Raw genomic sequence first — 21,989 nt, forward strand, 5'->3', positions numbered from 1 at the left:
TGTCTATGTGGTTTTATACAAGAGCTAATAAATTGCCATCCCCATGCAAATGGGAACTGCGGCATGGCTGGAGGAAAGATTGTATCTCCTCCAGCTGTACTGAAGCCCTGTCAGGTATCATGCCGCAGATTCCACTTGCTCTGGAAAACAAAACGTTATTACCATCAAGGGCAGCTGCCCTCCAAGCAGACATTTTAATTGGCACTTCAGTATGTTTGGGCTGGTGATGGCAGTGAAATGTTAAGCTTTCCCTCCACCCATGCTTATGAGTCCAGTCTGCTACTTAATACACACACACACATGAACAACCACAGATGCATCTAACATATCATGTAATTTGACCCTAAGATGTGTGGACAACAACACACTATGAGAAAAAAGATGAATTAACAACAGAGATATGTCTGCTTACAAGTCCCACTGAGCTCAATGAGATTTACTTCCAGGAACATGTGCTTAACAGCACATGCCTATATTAGATTCTTTAAAGTCAACTTCTAATGACAAAAAGTTATACCTTACACATGGCCAAAGAGGATATTATTGCTACAAGCGAACAGTGGATGAGCATATTTCTGCAGCAGATCTTTGCCCTCTCCCTTCCCTGCTACATCTCCTTGCATCCTATGAGGATCTGCTCTGGAGGATCCCATTGCTTGCTGAAATAGCCTTTATAGGTGTATTAGGGGAGGGCAGTGTTCCTCAGCCCCAATTCCACTGAAAGAAACAATTCCACCAGCAAGCATTTTATTATATGTCATTAAATCTTTACATGCAGGGGTAGAAGGGACAGCAGAGTTCTTAAGCTATCTCATGTGTGGGATCAGCAGGGTTCCCCCATCCCACCTCATGTTACAGGGACCAGAACTACAGTTGTGCCTACTGACTACAATAGTTATTTCCTGGAAACTTTCCAATAACCTGTGGACCAATACTGATCCATAGACTACTACTTTTGAACAGAACACTACATGACCTTTCTTCGTTGACATTCTGTTTTCAAAGACATCTCACAATAGTAAGGGGTACTCACTTTAAGAAGGGTGTTTTGAGTATAGACTCGGAACCATCATCAGGAAGACTTCCAGATTTAAAGTGAGGGCTGAACTGGATCAGGTGATTACGGAGTACTCCTACAGCATCTTGTGCCTTCGGGTCAAGGCTAACTCTACAAACATTAGCACCAATAAACAAATTAATATGGGCATTCTGACAAAATCTTTGGAGCAGGAATGGGGAACATGGGACCCTCCAAATGTTAATGGATGGCCACCCCCACCCCCCTTCAGCCCTGACTACTGATTCTGACAACTAGGTCTGATGGGAACTGCAATGAAGCAACATCTGAATTGCTGTAGTTCTCCATTCCTACCTTAAAGTCATTTAAATTATTGCCCTAGGTAAAGCAGTCACCAAATGTTTTGTATAACAGAAGCAATCCTATTTTACCTGAATATAATTATGCTCCCTGGAGTTAGCCTTTCAAATTCTATTTCTTGAACAAATTCATTAGGGCCTTTTGTAGCAACTGAAGCTTGCCGTATGATCTTACTTTCTGTGAGCTATTACAAAAAAAAAAAAAAAGGTGAATATAGTAAACCATTTTAATCTGATGGCCGCATGTCCAAGAAAATGAAATTATAGGAATATATAACTACCTGGATGTGTTCTCGGAGCTCAACTGTATAGTCAGGCAATCCATTGATTGCATGTTCATCTTTTTTATAAGGGCCAGCATTTCTCTCAACAGTTCTAGCCTCAAGAACAACTTCTTCAATCTTCCCTGTGAAAGAGGTGTGATGGAAAAGACATCTTTCAGATGACAACCATCAAATCATTCATTATTATGATTAGCAGAAGCAAGTTCATGAGTGAGAGTGAATGAGTCAGCCACACAATATGCTAGCCATAAGCCATTAGGTCAGCCATTAGCCACTGCATTACTTCACAATACTTGAAGGACTTCATTTCACACATATAAGGAGATCATGTACAGACTGTACATGTTAGATATTCGGGTGGGAACTAGATTGCCACGGGAACGGCGCCGGGGGAAAGGGGCCGAGTGGCCCCTTTCTCCCCTGGCTGCAGCTCCCAGGGTGTCCTGGGGCATAAAGCCCCAAGGATACCCCTTTTCAGGAACAAGGAGGAGCGGCATTTTGCTGCTCCTCCCTGGTCCCGAAAAGCGCCATATTGGGGTGTTCGGGCTGCCACTGTGGCTGCCCTGGCCCTAATATGTTGCGCAAAGGGGCGGCTGCAGCCTGCCCCAAATTGGCGGTCTGTATCCCATCTATATTACAGCAGGTGGTATTCCCTGGTGGTCTCCCATCCAAGTACTGACCATGCCTGCCCTGCTTAACTTCCAAAATCAGATAGGATCTGGTGCCTTCAAGGTATTTGTTTATCCAGGCATTAAAGTCAATATAAACAAGCAGAGAGATAGAAGTGTGAAAGATCAGCATATCCCCTCCCTTATATTCCATGCCCCATGCAAAATGGAAACAATAATGGAACCTTTACTTCTGAGGATGAATATTTTTGCTGCTAGAGTATCAAGAGTATCTTTAATGTGTGGTAACAAAGGATATTTTTAAATTGTGATAATTATATTGGATTATTTTGGCTTAAACATTGCACTTACTCTGTACTGTCTTTTTTTTTAAATTAAAACTTTATTCAAAATATATCATACAGAATCTTGTAATCATAAGACAATGGTATAAAAAAGTTATTAAAATCTCAGAGTAGAACTTATGAAATGCAGGAATCCCCTGGACCAATAAATGTTACTGAAAATCTTATGCAACTTGCTGTTTCACAGAGTTACTGACAGGATAAAACAGGAAGGAATTTAACTTTCAATGCCTGTTCAGGATTGATTATTATTACCTGGAATACACATCTGTGGAACTTCTTGGCTATAGAAGGATGTCTTGGGATTTCTGAAAGCTGTTCGGGAAACAGCTACAACAGACTGATGGGTGTTAGGACAATGCCTTGTCACAGCCACAATATCCTCATCAACTTGATCTACAAATACCTAAGAATGGAATTTTTTTTTTTGCAAAAAATAGAACTTTTTATTATGCAGACTATATCTGATAGGGTCTTGTCCTGATAGTGTCTTGTCCTGAAGCCTCCCTGAACAAGAGTGTTGAGTGTTGCTCAGGGCGGCTTCAGGACAAGACACTATCAGTGCATTCCAGTAAAAGATAAATAAGATGGGATGTCCAAACTGAGGGAATACTCCCAAGTTATTGACTCAGATAGACTCATACCAGCAGCCTAAGCCACAGGATAAATACAAAACTGGACTGTAATTTGCAAATAAATTTGATAAATTTCTTTTGGGCAAGGGCCAAACAGGCTGGTGTCATCTTAAGAGGATGACACCAGCAGCCCCCTCCATCCCCAAATAGGGTGCCTTTGTTTGAACTTTTTTACATGACTTCATCAAATCTCCGTATTCCTGCTTCCCACCCCATTCTACCCTGGTTGCTCTCTGGAGTTCACCCACTCCTTGCCTGGTTAAAACTTTTTGTTCCCAATTCTTGATGTAATCTGTTGATAGCCAGCCTTCCTGCTATAATTCCGGTTTTGAAATTGACTTCACCAGGTGTTGAAGGTGTTGCTGCTGGATTCCACTTTGGATAAAAACGCTCTTCATCAACCACAGAAATCTGCACAGAAATTGAAAAGTAGAAAATCTGTATTTTCTCCCCTATTTTCAAAGACATCTTACAAGCTACTTCTTAAGCTTATATATGCAGTGGCCCGCTGCTATCCACTGGGGTTTGGTTCCAATTGTATAACAAAACAGATTGAAAAGCTTCAAAAATAAAATTCCAGAAAGCAAACTGCCGTTTTATATAAGTGACACCATTTTATCACACCACTGTATATAATGGGAGGTGAGCATCCACAGATTTTGGTATCTATGGAGGGTCCTGGAACCAAGGGCCTACTGTACTTGATGTCAGGAGTAACTTGCTGGGGAGAAGAGACCGTAACTTCAATGCTGCGGTTGAAAAAAAAAACAACCCCCCTTCTCTCTTGTTATAGAGACATAACAATCCACATTTCTGAAGGAGGATATGGGAAATGGGCATTCATTCCCCAAACCTATTGTACTGAGAAGCTGGTAGCTGAGGAAGTTGTCTTAGAAGTACTTAACCACTTTGAGTTCCATATGGGAGAAAAATAGGATATAATATACAGTGTGCCCTTTGAATCCACTGGGAATTGGTTCAAAATACTGAAATATTTTAAAGAATGCATGAATCCATGCATAAAGAATCTGTGCATTAGGAGGGCTGACTGTACATGCATAAAAAGTGACTTACTGTATATACTCGACTATAAGTTGACCTCATGTATAAGTTGAGGGCAGGTTTTGGGGACAAAATTATGGATTTTGCTATGACCCGTGGATAAGTCGAGGGTAAAATTTAGGGGCATATAGCAAAGGATCTAAAACAGTGGTCCCCAAACTGTGCCCTTTAAGAGATTTTGGACTATTGGCCAATATGGCTGAGGCTTCTGGGAGCTGATGTCCAAAATCTCTTAAAGGCCACAGTTTGGGGACCGTTTACCTAAATGATGAAGGAAAGCAAAACAATGTCAAAGAACTTACAAAATTCCAGCAGACATAACTCTTTGTGCTTACTCTTAAGACTGGATGGATGAGAGAGTAGAGGGCTTGGTGCTTCACATATTATACTGTTGCTTCCCACCAGGAGATGATTCCTTCTTTTAAATAAGAGTTAAGATACAGTACTTACATTGAACCATGGATAAGTCGACTCAGGTTTTTTGGGGTCAGTTTTTTGACCTACATTTCTAGACTTATACATGAGTATATACAGTAGGTCTTTAAAGATAAACATTATCACTTTGAATTGAGTTCAGAACTAAAAAGGCAGCCAGTGAAGTTCTTTTAGATCAGGTATGAATTTACTATGTCAGCACTGCCAGTTAAAAATCTGACCACTTTATTCTGCCCTAAGAGAAGCTTATCAGGCATTTTCAAAAGCAGCTCTTCATCTAAGACAGATGGCATGTCAACAGAGAAGGGATATCCATGGCTAGACCATTTACAGTATTATGTATAAGGACAGAGCATATTGCTAAAACACATACCTGATGTGGAACCAGTTCATCATATCCTCTAGTACTCCCTGTAGCACAGCAGGCCATGGAGACAATGGTTGAGGTGGGAAGGGCATCATAAGCAGATCGATGCTAGGATTAAGAAATTGAAAGAAAATCCAGTCAAAACCAGTGGCCTGGCTCTTTCTCTCTCTCATATGACTATATGCACCCATACTGGATTGCATCCAGAGATGAACTAAAGAGACTTCCCTACTGAATCTTTCCTGAGCATCCTCTCACTCTCTGGAGAAACATTTTGGCACTTGTTGTGAAGGGAAGGGGGAGTCATGTAACACTAAAGGCTGATCTCTATAGCATATGTAGAAAAGAGTGAGTTACAAAACATAAGCAGTATATTTCTGTGGTCACATCAACATGCTGCCTACCACAGTACAGCATTTCACTGAGAAATAGCTGACACAAAAATCCTGCTTGTATATTACGTACATAGTGAGTCTAGTACTGTGACTATGACTGGGATCTTGATTATTCTCCCCACTACCCACAGAATATACAATAAGATGCCTATGTGCACAGATCTGTACATAGGTGTGACCTGGTCACATTGGAAAAAATGGGATGGGTTATAAAAGTCAAGGTAGGAAACAGAAAGCCTTGTTTTCAGAAAAGAGCAGGCATGGTAATGTTAGGATGATAAAATTCAAGGGAGCTATTGCAGGCAATCTAATCCCACTCCTTGTTCAGTGCATGAAACACAAAGCCAGAGCAATCCCAAAAGCCAACTATATCCAGCTTCTCCTTAAAAAATTTCTGCAAGGGAGGTATTATTAACATCTTCAGGTGGTAACTCATTTTTTGTCTCTTATTACAAAACACTTCCAAAACAGAGAAAACTAAGAATTAGCTCTATACATTAGACCTTATTTCTGAATAGACATGTACATGTCAGTACCACGAAGTTAGCTAATCTAATGATTAATTTTATGCTATTTAACATTGTCATTGCAGGTGATAACATTTCTTTTAATGTTTTTAGTTTCAGTTGCATGCAACACAAAACCTGACTGCAGATAGCCATTAACAGATGTAATAAAAGTCAATTTGTTATTACACAGAGAGTTCCTACTCAACTTAGTACTTAAAACATTACTTGTATAATTAAAGAGTGTTGCTACTTACTTGAATTGGACATTCATTATCATGTGTAATGTCCATGAACAGTGCATGAGCAATAGCAGGTGTTAAGGGCCTCAAACGTGGCTGAACAAAAGACCCAACTGGCTCTCCTCCAAAGCGATACACTAACCTTCCCTCTTCATGACTGTTGTACGCACTCATTGCCTCTACAGAAACAAGGGGAAAATCAGATGTGCTATTGTATTGGTGATTGGAATCATGTGCCTTTCAGATGTAGTTTGACTGCAACCCTTAGCATCCGCAGCCAGTACACGTAACCTTCCACATTTGTGGCTTTGACTTTTGTGGATGTGATTATTCATGGATTTGATTAATAAGTTCTCTCTAGGAATCTCTAGTCCTCCAGAGTGACTCTGTGGTCAGTGTCTGCCAGAATTTATGCTGGAGGACCTAGAGATTCCTAGAGAGAACACTTTTGTAGGTCCTCCAGAGTAATTCTATGGTCAACTTCTAGGCAATGTTGACCACACACTTGCACTGGAGGACCTAATGATTTCTAGAGAAATGTTCTCTCAGGTTAAAAAAAATGTTTTTTTTAATTGTGATTTTCCTATTTTCATGGCGGTCCTGTACCTTTAACCCCAGTGACCTCCAGGGCCCACTGTACAGGCAGAAGTCTAGCAACATCTGGAGGGCTGCATGACTCCCATATATGAAGCACTGTCAATCATTGTATTTGTGTTATATTAAAATCTAGGGCACCTTTCTATATTCACACCTGACATCAACCTTGGCTGAGATCTACAACCATAGGGACCATGATTGTAAGTACAACACTTGCAAAAAGGACCTACTTTACTCAATCTGATATGAAGGGAAAATATTGGTCCTCCCTTATAGAAAATCCAACACACATGTCAATATTTCATTATCTATTCCTTGATCCTATAATTTTGTCCCAGCACTGAAAGAGAAACTGGATTATGAGTGTTTGGAAATATGTTCTCTCTCTATCTGTGATCTCCTAGTTTGAGGTTTACTTCTCTTGTTTGGAAAGAGTGGTAGAAGAGGATTGAAGGGCCTGGGAGATTGCTTGTCTGTATACCATATTGAGAAATACAGCATTTAAAGAGGTCCAGAATTTCATATTAGGCCGCTTTGATTGACTTGTCACAGAAAAGCGGGATATAAATATAAGTTTTATTATTTATTTATTTTATTTAAGCACCATTTAAAAGATTTTTTTATGCCAAGTTCTTAATATCTTTATACTCAGAACAACCTATGCTTTAATCATGGTTAAGAGACTGATGATGTGTTACATAATAAACACATGCTCTCTTTCCTTCCATCCCTTACTCTAGGGACCATGAATTTCTACTACTCATAACAAGGGTAAAAGGTTTTTTAAATATCAGTTTTAATCTTCATAAACTACATATATAGATTGCCTTTGCAAGCTGGATTTGTTGTTTCCAAGCCCCAATTAGCCAAGGCTGCTTTAGTATTTTGCATTTACATTTCTATACTGCTAATCAGTGAACTCAGTACTCTCTAAATGGTTTACAATCTGTAAGCCAATTGCTCCCAACAAGCTGGGTATTCATTTTACCGACCAACGAAAAGATGAAAGGCTGTGTCCACCTTGAAACCCTGGGACTGAATTCACAACCTTGTGGCTGCAGTACCTGCATTTAACCACTGCACTACCAGGGTTCTACTTCTGACTTAAGAGCAAACAGGGTGAGCACTACCCATAGTTATTGTCAGCACCAATGCAATCTATAACTACAATGAAGGTTACATATACTAAAGAGGTATAAGGTGGTGATCATAGCTACCACTACCTTATGTAAGATACCTTCTCCTAATAGTCATTTCAATGCTGTTACTGTTGTGAAGGTAGTAGCATTTGTTGTTGTATATATATTGAAGTCACTTTAGTGAACCTAAGGCAAGCCTGTTATGGGCAATATTTTTTGGGGGTGGGGCTGGTGCCATTGCTTTCCTCTGAGACTGGGAGAGTGTTGCTTGCTCACTGTCACCCACTGGGTTGCCATGGACTACTGGGGATTTCAACCCTTGTCTCTAAAGTCCTAGTCCAACACCATGCTGGCTCTATGTAAAGTCATATGTTTATGAAAAAAGGAATGCAAACAATATTGAGCATATTAATGTCCATTACACACAGCATATCATGCATAAACCCAAGGGTAAATATAGGAAAATTAATTCAAAGCAAGCCTACCTCTTATTAAAGAGCTAATGCCCAGTTTATTCACAAAGACATTGTCCAGCTCCTCACTTCCAGTGAACAGCTCAGCCACTACATACAAGTTGGGCCGCAATTTTCTAGCTGCATCCATCATGAACTGCAAAAAGCACAGCCAAGGAAGCAATAGACAGGAAAAGGCAAAAGAGAAGAAAAGAAAGGATGCAAGGCTAGGCACGGATTTGAACAACAGGGAAAATGCCACACAAGAAAACAAAAAAACAGAAAGCCAAATATTTAAGAATGAAGACATTGATATGAATATGCATGAAAATTAGGAGAAAGCCAAGATATTACGATGCAAGAAATTTAAAAAAAACACACCAATAGAATAGCAAAAATAAGAAGGGAACAGGGAAAGACATTTGAATTGGCAAAGGACAGAAAAGTGAATACAAATAAAAACACAACGTTAGTTCCACAAAAAAGGCACTTTGTTTCATGTAACACAGCAATCCTGCAACAAACCTTTCAAGCATGGGGGTCTGGGGATTTTCTGGTACCTCTAATCAGACTGGTAATTCCAAGGCGGTTGACAAAGACATTGTCAATGAACTCACTGCCCGTGAAGAGTTCAGCTATCACATAAAGATTAGGCCTGACTGCCCTGGCAGCTGCCAGCATTTCCTACAGATCATAACACATTTCATTTCATTTTAAAAATCAACTTGCTTATAACATGCATATGGCATAGATACTTTCCAAATACAACACATATTAGATGCAAGGTTGAATATTCTCTGAGTTTTCAGGCAATTAAAACAGATAATGAATTCATACTTTGGCGTGAGTGTAATATAGCCCGCAGGCTGCATGCAGTCCTTGGGACCCCCAAGTACAGCCCTTGAAGCCTGTTGAAAGGTCCCAAAGTCCCTATACTAATTTTAGTTTTAAAAAAAGGGGGGGGGGTGATTTTCAGGTGATTTTTCTGCCACCAAAGAGCCCAAATTGTGCCATAGTAGTTTTCTTCCCCTGAACTTGCAGAGCCCTCCAAACTACCCCCAAACATAATATAAATCTTAAAAATTGCCCAAATGTTGTCTAAAAGGGTGGTTGAAGATGACAATGTGTCACTTAGTTGCACTGAAATTCATTGGTGCAGCCCACCAGATGAGCAGAAGAAAGAAAAAAGGCTATCTCCTTATACAGCTGCTCACCTCTGTCATACTTTAATGTCTGATTCTATAGCTCTGTTTATCAGGGATTTTTCAGAATCTATACATATAAGAAACATTTATTTCCCATGTTTTTGACATTTTTTCCAGGCCACAGTATACATAAATAGGAACACAAGCACTACTTTATCACTCGGAAGCGGGAAGGAGGATGAAATTATAGACATACCTGAAAGACTGATGGCCTAATGCAATCAAGGCAAACAAAATCACAAACTAAATTTCCACATTCAATTAAATTTTCACTCGTTTCAAAACCACAAGATAATTTGAACAGTTTCAAGAAGTTTTTTCTGGCACGGCTTCCAGTGTATGCTGGAAGCAGCGTAAGGCGCGACCGCGTATGACATAGGCGCACTGTACCTCTAGGAGTTGAGTTTGGAAAAGTTGCTTTATTAGATTGTAATTCTCAGACTCCATCAGCTGAATATGAATCAGTGAATTGTTGTTGTTGTTGTTATTATTATTATTATTATTATTATTATTATTATTATTAACCTTTATTTATAAAGCGCTGTAAATTTAGCTTAAGCACTCAAACAAGACATTGTCTCTCAACTTTAATCCTAGTCTACAATATGGGCATAATGATAATGGCTTATTTACAAAGTTGTTGAATGACTGAGAGCACCGTTGTACACAAATACTATGGGTTACTTCTGTTGGAAACAATATGTAAAAAACAAGGATGTGTTCTTACAACCCCCAAAGAGATTCCTCCTATTTAAGCTGTGCCTGCTCATTAGATCCTGTCATTCATATCAGGACAATAAAAACAGGGGATATCCCACTTCCCTCCTGTCACAACAACCCTTTGAGGTGGCCTATATGGAGATAAAGCAACTGTCTGAAATAAAGCCAGCTACATGGCTGAGCAGGGATCCAAAATCAGGGTGCTCTTGTTGAGGTTTAATACTCTAACCACTACACAACAAAAACAAAATACAGACTGTGATTCTATACCCAACTACTTTGGAGTAAGCTTCAATGAATTCAGTGAGACATATTTTCAAGTATAAATGCAATGGATTGTATTGCTAGTCTTCAGTCCTTTATACACTTAGTTGGGAGAAAGCCCCAAGTGAGCATAGAGGGACTCACATCCAATTAATATGTACAGGACTGAATATGCACATTGACTGAAAAACTGTTTTCCCACTGTTGAAAACACCCAGCACTTTGGTACCTAAATAGTTAAAAAGTGGTATGGAGACAATTTTCTTTTACCTCAGCTACATGAAGAGGTGTTGAGTGGCAATTGTCCAGACGTACTCCATGGAAATACTTGGCAGTAATTTCAGTATATTTTTTCATGTGTGCCCAAAGATATGGACAATCCTCTGGTTTGTTCCCATAACGTAATTTGACACTGTCACCCCAGCAGATAAGCTCTCTCCTCAGGTAAACATTTGATCCTATTTAAAAGTAAATAACACTACATTTAGGTGCTATTATGGTTGTGATCTGAAACACTTGTCCCATGTTACAAACAAAAGCCACTTCAGTTCACATGAAACTTACAAGAGATGTGGAAATAAAGTGTGCAACATCAAAGAATGTATAAAATTATAATGATGGTACAGGGTTTCAAAACCCTCCACATATGATATCAAAAATTAAACTGCACCATAAAGCTTAAAGCATAACAAATAAAAAGGTTCAGTTAGCATGATAGGTAAGCATGATAAAGTATTAAAAGATTTCTTATCTTTAAATTCATTTTGCATAGCAGTTTGATATAGGCTGCTGCCACACTGAAGAATTAATGCAGGTTGATACTGCTTTAACATGCATAGGTTCAACCTATGCAATCTTGGGATTAATATTTTGCTGTGGCACCAGAGCTCTCCAACAGAGAAGGGTAAATATATCACAAAACTACAAATCCCAGAATTCCATAGCATTGAGCTATAATAGTAAAGCAATGTCAAACTGCATTAATTCTGCACTGTAAATCCAGCCTTAAACATCTCCACCAAAAGTACAGAGGTAACTGACTATTAGCTAGATTGAACAATATAGATGGAATTGTTCTTTTATTCATGTTTAAGAGAGGAAGCATTTTCCTCATCATCTGTCAAACCTACCATACCTCATCTATGTAACATTTATACAGAACTTATGAATATGAAATCTTATTCACTCAGATCACACAGTCAATTTTGTTTTTATGTCTATGGAAATTATCCTTATGAAATGGGCATACACACACAATAATGTGATATATAGGCAGGCCCTATTTGAACATTACACCTTCACACAGTTGGCCAGTGGCAAAGGCAAGATTCGTGCTCTTTACCCCATGGAGAAGAATAAGAGTGGGGTCTAGAAAACTGTATTGTGTTGGAAAACTGATTGTTGCACAAGACAGCCGTCTGTGAAGTGCAATCACCTCTTCCAAAAAGAAGAACCCATGATCTGTGAATTTCATGATTCCATGGTGTCCCATCCAAAATGAAGATTTTTTTTTAAAGAAGAGCTTCAGCATTTTATAACAACCTTATATAAGTGAACAGAACATCCAATATTCATAAGGGTATTTTATTTATGACAATCTAGTCATAAATATATGTAGGTTTATAGTTTCTTATAAACCTACTGGAACCATGGTCTCAATTATATATTGATGCAACACTGTCTCCAAGTCCTTCCAATGCCAGCATAACATGCAACTGGCAATGCTAACACAAGGATTAATTTATCTCTGATAAAGAAAGTCTTTGGTTCAGAACATAAGTGTAGACAGCTCACAGGAAATCTGCATTTTTCTAAAAAAAGTCTCTAAGAAACAACTCAAGCATTGCAAGAAAGAGCTATTATGAAATTATAACTGGCAATTGCCAGAATATTTTTTGTTAAAGTACTGTACATTAGTGAATGGCATTTATGAAAGAGACCATTCAGAATCACAAACCTGGTTCAGCAAAATTTCTCAGAGGATCGTCTCCCATTACCCAACCATTGTGGGCCATAAAGTAACTTGCTTTGTCAGGCTGATGCATCATAACTTCCTCCTCCTCCAAAGTTAGCTCTTTAAATGGATATGTAAAATATCTGCAATATGGAGAAATCACTTTTTTGAGCATCAGACAAGCTTGTTTTTCAAATAACTGAAACATAGGCACATTCCTTCCTCCACAAAGAAAAGCTTATTTTAAATAGTGGCAATATCTATACATTTCTTTCTTCACATGTTCATTCTTTATAAGAATACAAGTATTATAAAATAATACTTATACAAGGACCCAGAAAGCCCCCCCCAACCCCCAACCCCCATTTAATAGTGGATGCCTTAGTACTGAGCATTCTTTTTTCAAGCCACTATTATTTCATTAGGCTAAATACTGGAGACAGAGACCCAGATTTTACAGATAACAGCAAATTATCTGAACCTTACATTACCTTCGGTTACTCTAATTTTCAAAACTATTAAACAACCAATTTTTAAAAATTATCCTTTCAAACAAATGCAAAAGTTTTAAAATTAATGTTTTACCCCACTTTGAGTTTTGTTTAGAGGTCTTAATCCACTGTCCTTTGTGCAGCTCAATAGGCTATTGGTATGATTATACCCAAATGCCCCATAAGCTGCAAACAACTAATCCAACCATCCATATGCAAGAATATCATTCTACAGAGGTGATGCCTACATTTAGGATGTACAGAATTACATAGAAAACACACATTCTATAGTGAATGTTTATGTTTAGTTGTGAATGCTCAAAAACAGATGCACCAATGAACTCTTAGCAAACTGAGGTCCAAAACACACTGCAGAAATAATCCCGTTTGAGACCACTTTAACTTCCCTAGTTCAGTGCTAAGGAGCTTGTTCTGGCAGCAGAGTTCTCTGACAGAGAAGGCTAAATGTCTCACAAAACTACAGTTCCCAGAATTCCCTAGCATTGAGCCAGGGCAGTTAAAGCAGTCTCAAACTGGATTATTTCTGCAGTGTATTTTGGACCAGTAGAAACTATCTGCTTCCATCTGGGTACTGTGCATATCCAAGAAATTTGATTCAAATGTTCAACATTCACTGCTGAACACTGACACTGGCTTTATACAGATGACCACATCTCACAATAATAAATCCAAATATGTATAAGCCTCTTACTTGTACATGCAATTCATTCTCTTTACCCTTCATAGCATGCAGCTATTAAACTCTGAGGTCCTTCTAATAACCAGTTTCTTGTCCTATCTGAACTGGGGTAATTATAGTTACCAGGTCCAAGATAGGTTCTTAAATCATATCCTGAGGTTGCTTTAAGATTCTGGCTTGTTCTAAACCATAGCTTCCTAAAGCAGATGATGTGGGAAACTATGGAGATTTTGAGGTTTTGTTGCTGCATGGTGTGAAGGTGGAATAAGAGAAAAAGCCATATGTATGGAGCAAAAGGCACGCTCTTGCCTTGGTTTATTATACTGAGCTATGGTAATCTGAAGCAAGCCACTGTAACAGATTACATATACCTTACATAAAGATAATCTTTCTTAATAGCCTGTGCCATTAGACCTTAACATATGACCATAATCAGAGTTCTGACAAGTTACTTTTTTGGACTACAGCTCTGAGATTCTGTGAGCTGCAATCTAAAACATCAACTTTTCCAAGCTCTGTGAAAATTTCTTTATGAAGAGAACCCAACAATTCTTATCTATAATCATAATCATCCTATCTATAAATTATATTTAAAATGGAGATAGAATACCTTGTAACTAAAGGATACTTTCTAGTTACTGCACCTAGCTTAGGTCCATGAGCAGCCAGTCGTTCATAGCTCACTGTCCCCACAAAGCAGTTAACCGCCTAGAAGCCATTAAAATAGTTGTTTTAATTTTAAAAAATTCATAGGTCAGTGAATATCTTAAATAATGAAATAATAAAGGAACAGAAAAACAAGAGCTTCAAATGCTTTGCCAGTGTTACAACCTGCTCGTGATGGTAATTTGTTTGTCGGTACATTTCACCATTTAGCTCTTCCACTCTCTTGCGGAACCAGTTACAGCACTCCTCTATTGCCGTGGGCCCATTGCTAAAAGCATAATCCATGACACATCAAATCAGTACAACAGATGCAAAAATGGCATCCAGTCTAAATGTTGCAAGTTTACTACAGTAGACCATTGGTATCCATGGGAGGTTTGTTCCAGGTTCCACCCTCCCCAGCAGGGATACTAAAATCTGTGGATGCTCAAGTCCCATTACAGATAATGGTGTAGTAAAATGATCCCTTATCAAATGGCAGAATCAAAGTTTGCTTTTTGGATATTTTAAAAAGTATATTTTCAATCCAAGGATGGTGGAATCCATGGCTGCATACAGATATGGAAGGCCAACGATATACATATAAGGATACGCAAAATAATCTCACCTGATCCTGAACAATAAATTAATACAAATTCTTATTATCCAAGACATGTCTATTTTGATATTTACAAGTATGTGTATGTATGTGTGACAAATGATGACCCCATGAATCTCATAGGGTTATCTTAAGCAAGGAATACTAAGAGGTGGTTTTGCCAGTTCCTTCTTCTGAAATATAGCTCACAGCACCTGGTATTCATTGGCAGCCTCCCATCCAAGTAGTAACCAAGATTGACCATGCTTAGCTTCCAAGATCACACAGCACCCAGTGCTTTTAAGGCAATTAGGCCATTTACAAGTATTCACTTATAGAAAAAGCCGCTTACCTATAAATGTGTTAGAATTTCAGCTTTCTAGAAAAAATTATTTTGTACAATTTTTTTCTAATTTGTTTTGGCATTATATGTACATATAACAACACTGGACCAGAAAAACTATATTTATTACATATAGTGAGAGACTCTTAAAGCCTTTGAGGTAAAAGCTAAAAATCCAGATAATAAGAGAGGTACTTCACAATGCATTTGTTAGTGTGTATGTGTTACACCACAGATGGCTATAATTGGTACATTTGTGCCAATTTTGTTGGTACATTTAACAAATCTGCCTTACACGTGAATATATTTTTTTTGATCTCTCAATGACAGTTCAAATCTTCCTCCTTGGGAAATCTTATGCTCTCATACATTTTAACATTTAGCAAGCAACAACATACCTATGAGGTATAAAAGTGTTCAGTGCAACATTCATATCCACAGTACAGCCAAGTCTCTTAAATTCAGGATCCTGGATGACTGCAAGATGTTGGCTGGCATCTGTTTTGACTTTTGAGCCACCTATTATAGATTTTAGACATGGAAAACATTATAATACATATAATTCAGTTTCCTATTTCCTACTTCTTGTCAAAGCCATGAGGCAGACAAGACAAAGTTATCAATGAATACTCTAATTACAGCTGCATAGAAAGGAACTCCTTACATTACAAAAAGGAGCCCTGGTGGCACAGTAATCAAATGCCTGTACTGCAGCCACAAGGTTGTGAGTTTGATCCCAGAGGCTCCAAGGTCCACTGAGCCTTGCATCCTTCTGTAGGTAGCTGAAATGAGTACTCAGCTAATTGGAGGCAATTAGCTAACACATTGTAAACCGCTTAGGGAGTGCTTAGTTCACTGACAAAGAGTACAGAAATATACTTGCTATTGCTATAACATTCTGTAAGAATCATGGTGATCAAAAGGCAACGTATTAAGTGCAATTAAACTGCATATTTTCCTGACACATGTACACAGATGGACATAGATGTTTTCTGCTTCTTATTTAAATTGGGTTGGCCCATATGCCTTAAAATGTCATCAAGTTTTCCAAGTCCACAGAAGTATCTGTTGGCTGACAGTATCCTTTTGCAATGTATTCTGTTAAGTTCATTTATTGGGATGGGATAAGCAAACACTTGAATCTATAGTGAGGACAAATATGTCATCATGTTGTGGTTGCTGTGTGCCTTCAAGTTGTTTCTGACTTTGTCACGCAGGATTTGAACCCTGGTTTCTAGAGTCATTGTCCAATGCTCAAATCACTACACAATGAAGGCCCTCTAATATGTCTAGTATCTGTATCACTGCTCTAGGCAACAATTGCTAGTAAGCATATACTTCACAGATAAAGCTGTCCCCATCACCTCAAGTACAACATCTGAGCATGCCTTCTAACATAATGCAGTTTGCCAACACTAAATGGAGGGCTTCAGGGAAATCCACAGCACTGATTCCACAGAACTTTCCCAACATTCTTCACCATGTAGAGACAAGAACGCAAACTATCTTTGTTCCAAATTGTTAGACATGACTTGGGGGTTGCACATGTATGCAAACAAAGAAACAAATCCCACCTCCACTTTTTCACTAAGACAGTGATTCCTGGGCAACAGTGCAAGAAATAGATCATGTCCTCTGTTGCCCAGATTACTCTTTCACAATATACTGTATATATTCGACTATAAGTTGAGGGTAGCTTTTGAGGCCAAAATTATGGATTTTGATATGACCCGTGGATAAATTGAGGATAAAACTTAGGGGGATATAATGTAGGATGTAAAGAATGAAGCAATGGAAAACAATGCTAAAGAATTTACAAAATTCTAGCAGGCATAACTATTTGTACTCATACTAAAGGCTAGATGGAAGAAATAGTAGAAGGGGGTCAAGTACTTCCAGGGCAGATTAAACTTTTGCCTTTTACCAGGTGATGCCTCTGGGTGTATGTGTGTGTGTATGAGTTAATAAACACAGTACTTACATTGACCCATGAATAGGTCAACTCAGGAGTCTGGGGTCAATTATTTAACTTAAAGTTCTAGACTTATACATGAGTATATTCAGTAGTACTCTTTCTTTACTCCTAGCAGAGGCAGGAAAAGAGCAATCTGTAAGATCCAAAGAGAACTGAAGAATGGTCTCTGTTCTCTTTTCCTGTCAGCTTTCCTTACAGTGTGAACTCATTACAGATCACCTTTTATTTGCCATCAGAAGACAGAGGATGCACTTACATTGTAGAAATAATGCAGTCTGACATCACCTTAGTTGCTATGGCTCTGTCATACAGAATCCTGGGATCTATAGTTTTACAAAGCACCAGCACTCTGGTAGAGAAGGCTAAAGACCTTGTAAAACTAGGATGGAGCTGCAACATTTAAAGTGGTGTCAAACTGCATTATTTCTACAGTGTAAATGCACCCTGTAAATCCAGATTTGATACCAACTGGGATCAGGTCACCCATGGAGAGCCACATTGAAGATCTTGGGAGGGGCACAGGTAGCTCACAGAATGCAGGACTGTGCAATCTTGACATAAGGAACACAGTACAATTTCATATTTCAGAACCCATTTTATATTTAAAGATGGGAGAATGAAAAAAAATGTTGATACAAACTTTACCATAAAGGACAAAAGAATGAAAATGGAGGCATTACAGTTCTATTCATATTACATTTCTTTAGAGCTTAATTGCATTTTAAACAGCTGCCTTGGGGCCCATGTCAGGAGAAAAGTGGGATATAAATTAAAAATAAATAAATGAATAAATAAAAGCATGAAAAATGTAAGAGTAAATATACCTACAAATATCAACTGGACACATATAGTTCACCTTAATTATAAATACTAGCCAGGATCCCAAGAATTGTGACACTAGTTTCATGAGCTCAAGGGGGCCAAAAAGTCTAAAGTTTAGACTGTTTTTCATAACACCCCCTCCATTCCAAGATGCCACATGAGAAATTACTTTTTAAATTTACAAGATTTCAAATGTAACTTTTCCCCCATGCACATAGGAAAGCAATTTTTTCACTTGAATGTCTGTGAAAGCCATGATTTCTGCAATGAATATGCTATACGTAACTCAGTTTTTACCTTGTGTTAAGAGGGTTTTAAATTGCTGCACTGCCTTGTTAACATCTACTTGAAAGAACTCCCACAATCTTATCTTGGGAAAAATTTCCTCCCAAATGATTTTACGAATAGACTGTAAAAATAAGAAGCAGATGAGGCAAGGAAACAAAATTCAGTGTTATATACATTGTTCAATGTAAATGCCTTTGTTTCTAAAATGCTCTGAAAGATCATTCTTATATTGCACATTTTGTGAACTGTTTAGAATTGAAGAAGGCAAACACAGAATGAACTCGTAAATGCATCCTTATTTTGCTTTTCATTTTAAAAGAAAATATACAGTTTGAGCAGCACCATGTTACTATGTAAAATATATACACCATAGTTTTTACTTACCTGTATATACTTGACTATAAGTCAACCTCATGAATAAGTCGAGGACAGGTTTTGGGGCCAAAATTATGGCTTTTGATATGACCCATGGATAAGTCGAGGGTAAAACTTAGGGGCATGTAACAGAGGACGGAAAGGATGAGACAAAGAAAAATGATGCTAAGAATATGGAAAATTCCAGCAGGCATAATTGTGTGTGCTCACCCTAAACACTGGATGGATGAGCATATAGAGGAGGGGCCAGTGTTTCCAGGGCAAATTACACTCTTGCCTTTCACCGGGGGATGGTTTCCTTTTTTAAAAAGTAAGATGTAAATTACAGTATTTACAGTGACCTATGGATAAGTCGACTCAGGTGTTTCTAATCAATGTTTTGACTAAAATTTCTAGACTTATATATGTGTATATACAGTAGTTACATATGACCTCTGCAGAATTGCCTTTCCAGAAAAATAATTCAAGACAAGGCAAACTGCAACAGAAAAAAACAAAAATGTAGAAAAGGATATTCTTGGAATACAGCATAATTACAACAATGATTGACCTTAAAATGTACAATAACAGGAACCAGCATATAGCAAACAATATATTTAAAAGAGACTGCTATGATTCTGAAGAAAATACTTTCCAAGACTAAAAACATAAATTGTAATATATCTATGGGGCATAACAAGGCAAGAATATATGTCCTGTCTTGCTTTGCATCTCGAGGATACAAATATACATCTCGAGGATCAAATTTTCAGAATATGTGAATAATACTTTTCAAATCTATTGTTAGGCAGGATGAGATTACCATCTCAGACAGCAGATTTTGGATGTCATGAAAGAGCAGCAAATTGTTTTTCACTTACTTTCTTATTATTGTACATTTACTGTCATGGATGAGGAGAGGTGGTTGTGAAATGTTCTGGTTCATGTCTCATTCATGTCTCATAATAATCTTACTTTGACATTTGCTTTGATTTGGCTGCATCATGAACAGTAAATGGGACATATGAACCACTGGGTCAGGCAGCAAAACATCTTCAGCTAGTACAGACACTTTTCGTCATTCAGAAACACAATTTATTAACAAAATAAATATTTTATTTTCTTACATTCAAGTGATGGTCATTTTCAATCAATGTGGGCACCCCTTTATCACTATATTTGCCACCTGCCACTCTACAGGTTAAATGCCAAAGGGCTCGGTCCAAAAGCCAGGCTGGCTTCAAGTGAGGAGAATTAACAAGATTATAAGCACATTCTGGATGTTGAGTTATCCATTCACTGTTTGCAGCTAAGAGAAAACAAGAAATACAGAATTAGCAATACAACTAGCTAGGGGAAAAAAAGTATTGCACAGCACAACATCTCAGGATTGCTCATCAGCTGTTCCACCAATAACATGGCAATTGAAATTTTCCAAGAGAGATGTAAGAATGTTAGATTTTCCATGGGAACCAACATGATTGGGGTACATTATATTTTCTATGTGAAATCCATTTTCTCCTCTGCTAATTGTTGTAATTGTAATGAGCAGTTCTTATGGATACAAACCTAAATAATTCAAGAAGTTCAGAATTGTTATTCTGAATGAGGCTGCTGGCAATGTAGAAATTCAGGTCAAATTAATCAGTATATCAAGTGATGTTTATGAGTGTCAAACACACACCCATCATCTATCCAATGCTTCCATCAAGCAAATCAATTCACTATTCACCTGCATATTAGGGATACATATGTGTCAGTCAGCCTATTCTTTTAGGAAATGTCACATAAGATGATAAAGAAAAAAAAGTTTGACACTTCCATAGATATAAGGGAACATGAAAAGCCTCCATGGAAGAAAAGGAACACCTACTTAGCAGAGCAAGCCATTCTACCTTAACTTAAAATATCTGCTAACACTGAAACTCAAGATCCTTTAGGACTTGGCATTCTAAGCCATGAAGATCTTACTTTTCACTGAAGGTTTGACCTTTAGAAACATGGAACTCATCCTCTGCTGTAAAAGCAGCCAACTGACTGAAGTGACGCAAGAAAACTATGCTCAGCTCAGAACATTTTTTCAGGCTATATACATATAAATCTATGCTGAGATACTGTAAAAACGGTGAAGATTACTTTTTTTTTTTATTCTCACTGAGAATCAAGATCTAAAGAGTTCTCACCAAAAGCAAAGTTGGGAAGAATTACTTTTTTGGACTACAAGTTCCAGCCCCCCCCCCCCCTCCAATCATTCCAAGCTCATGATAAAAAATTTTGCATGTAAAAATGCCCAACTCCAGCTGGACATGTGAGGAAACAAAGCATGGAAAAACCAAATCAGTTCCAATGCTAGTCAGATATGGTAACTATATTTGTACACCATTATTGCAATAATAATTGTTTTAGATGGTAGCAGATAAAGGCAGCAAAAATTAACCACAAGGACCACTGACATGCAGAAGACAGATTTATTTTACGGCCAGGCCCCTCAGCATCTAAAGGTGCAATGAGGGAGCTCTGAACTCAGAAAATGCCAAGCATTTATAGAAATTTATACAAAGGCTGGAAATCCAAAACCCTATTTCCTTCCTCCTCTTAGTTGCTTTCAAAACATCTATATTAGCAAATTCATTTTATGGCATCAAACTTCTTGTTTACATTTTTAAAAGTACAGTGCAATTTGTTTAGAAATTGTTAAAGTTTTCCTTTCCCCTTGTTTTGGAACAAGCAACCCTGACCACTCTGCCCCATATGTAGTTACCCAAGGACAATACTGCATGTTCCAAAAAAAGGTCTTGTAAAAGCAGAAGAGCTGAACTTAAGTCTTTTAAGAGCCCCAGGTAATCATCTAGCCTGACCCCAAATTTATAGTCATAGACAGTCATAGACAAGCAGTTTTTAAATATATTTCTCAGCTATCAGCGATTTACCCCTTCATAATAATAACTGTTTTGGTTGAGAAACTTTAGAAATACATGCAAAGCAGGCTATGCCTTTAGAAATACATGGGTACAAAACAGCATCTTTATTTAGATGCCCATATGTAAAAACAGTTCGACCATGATGATGTCCAGTCTCATTTGGGAAATGAATCCAATAAAAGAATTACAGAATTGCAGTAGATCTTGGAAACATAATCTCATGGTGGCAGCCACTTTGAAAATTG

At 38.0% G+C, this 21,989-nt stretch overlaps 1 protein-coding gene across 8 annotated transcripts in view; it reads right to left on the bottom strand.

Annotated features, from left to right (window-relative positions):
* LOC149316485 (glycogen debranching enzyme-like) overlaps positions 1 to 21,989 on the bottom strand; it is a 59,992-nt gene that overhangs the window by 28,533 nt on the left and 9,470 nt on the right. For 7 of the 8 annotated variants that reach the window (XM_089515643.1, XM_089515642.1, XM_089515640.1 and 4 more), the window contains 15 exons: positions 19,951 to 20,132; positions 18,479 to 18,590; positions 15,783 to 15,903; positions 14,630 to 14,732; positions 14,409 to 14,506; positions 12,611 to 12,750; positions 10,924 to 11,111; positions 8,498 to 8,621; positions 6,292 to 6,455; positions 5,140 to 5,241; positions 3,525 to 3,680; positions 2,890 to 3,040; positions 1,659 to 1,783; positions 1,450 to 1,562; positions 1,034 to 1,168 (listed from right to left, as the gene is read on the bottom strand). In XM_089515643.1, coding sequence (XP_089371769.1) covers positions 1,034 to 1,168; positions 1,450 to 1,562; positions 1,659 to 1,783; positions 2,890 to 3,040; positions 3,525 to 3,680; positions 5,140 to 5,241; positions 6,292 to 6,455; positions 8,498 to 8,621; positions 10,924 to 11,111; positions 12,611 to 12,750; positions 14,409 to 14,506; positions 14,630 to 14,732; positions 15,783 to 15,903; positions 18,479 to 18,590; positions 19,951 to 20,132 — 2,014 coding nt within the window. Of the gene's footprint in view, positions 1 to 1,033; positions 1,169 to 1,449; positions 1,563 to 1,658; positions 1,784 to 2,889; positions 3,041 to 3,524; positions 3,681 to 5,139; positions 5,242 to 6,291; positions 6,456 to 8,497; positions 8,622 to 9,024; positions 9,149 to 10,923; positions 11,112 to 12,610; positions 12,751 to 14,408; positions 14,507 to 14,629; positions 14,733 to 15,782; positions 15,904 to 18,478; positions 18,591 to 19,950; positions 20,133 to 21,989 lie in introns of all 8 variants that reach the window. The other variant, XM_089515645.1, reaches the window with a different exon arrangement.

The sequence above is a fragment of the Sceloporus occidentalis genome, unplaced genomic scaffold, assembly GCF_023333645.1.
Source record: "Sceloporus occidentalis isolate IW3139 unplaced genomic scaffold, rSceOcc1.0.p SCAF_3, whole genome shotgun sequence".
NCBI classification, from domain to species: domain Eukaryota; kingdom Metazoa; phylum Chordata; class Lepidosauria; order Squamata; family Phrynosomatidae; genus Sceloporus; species Sceloporus occidentalis.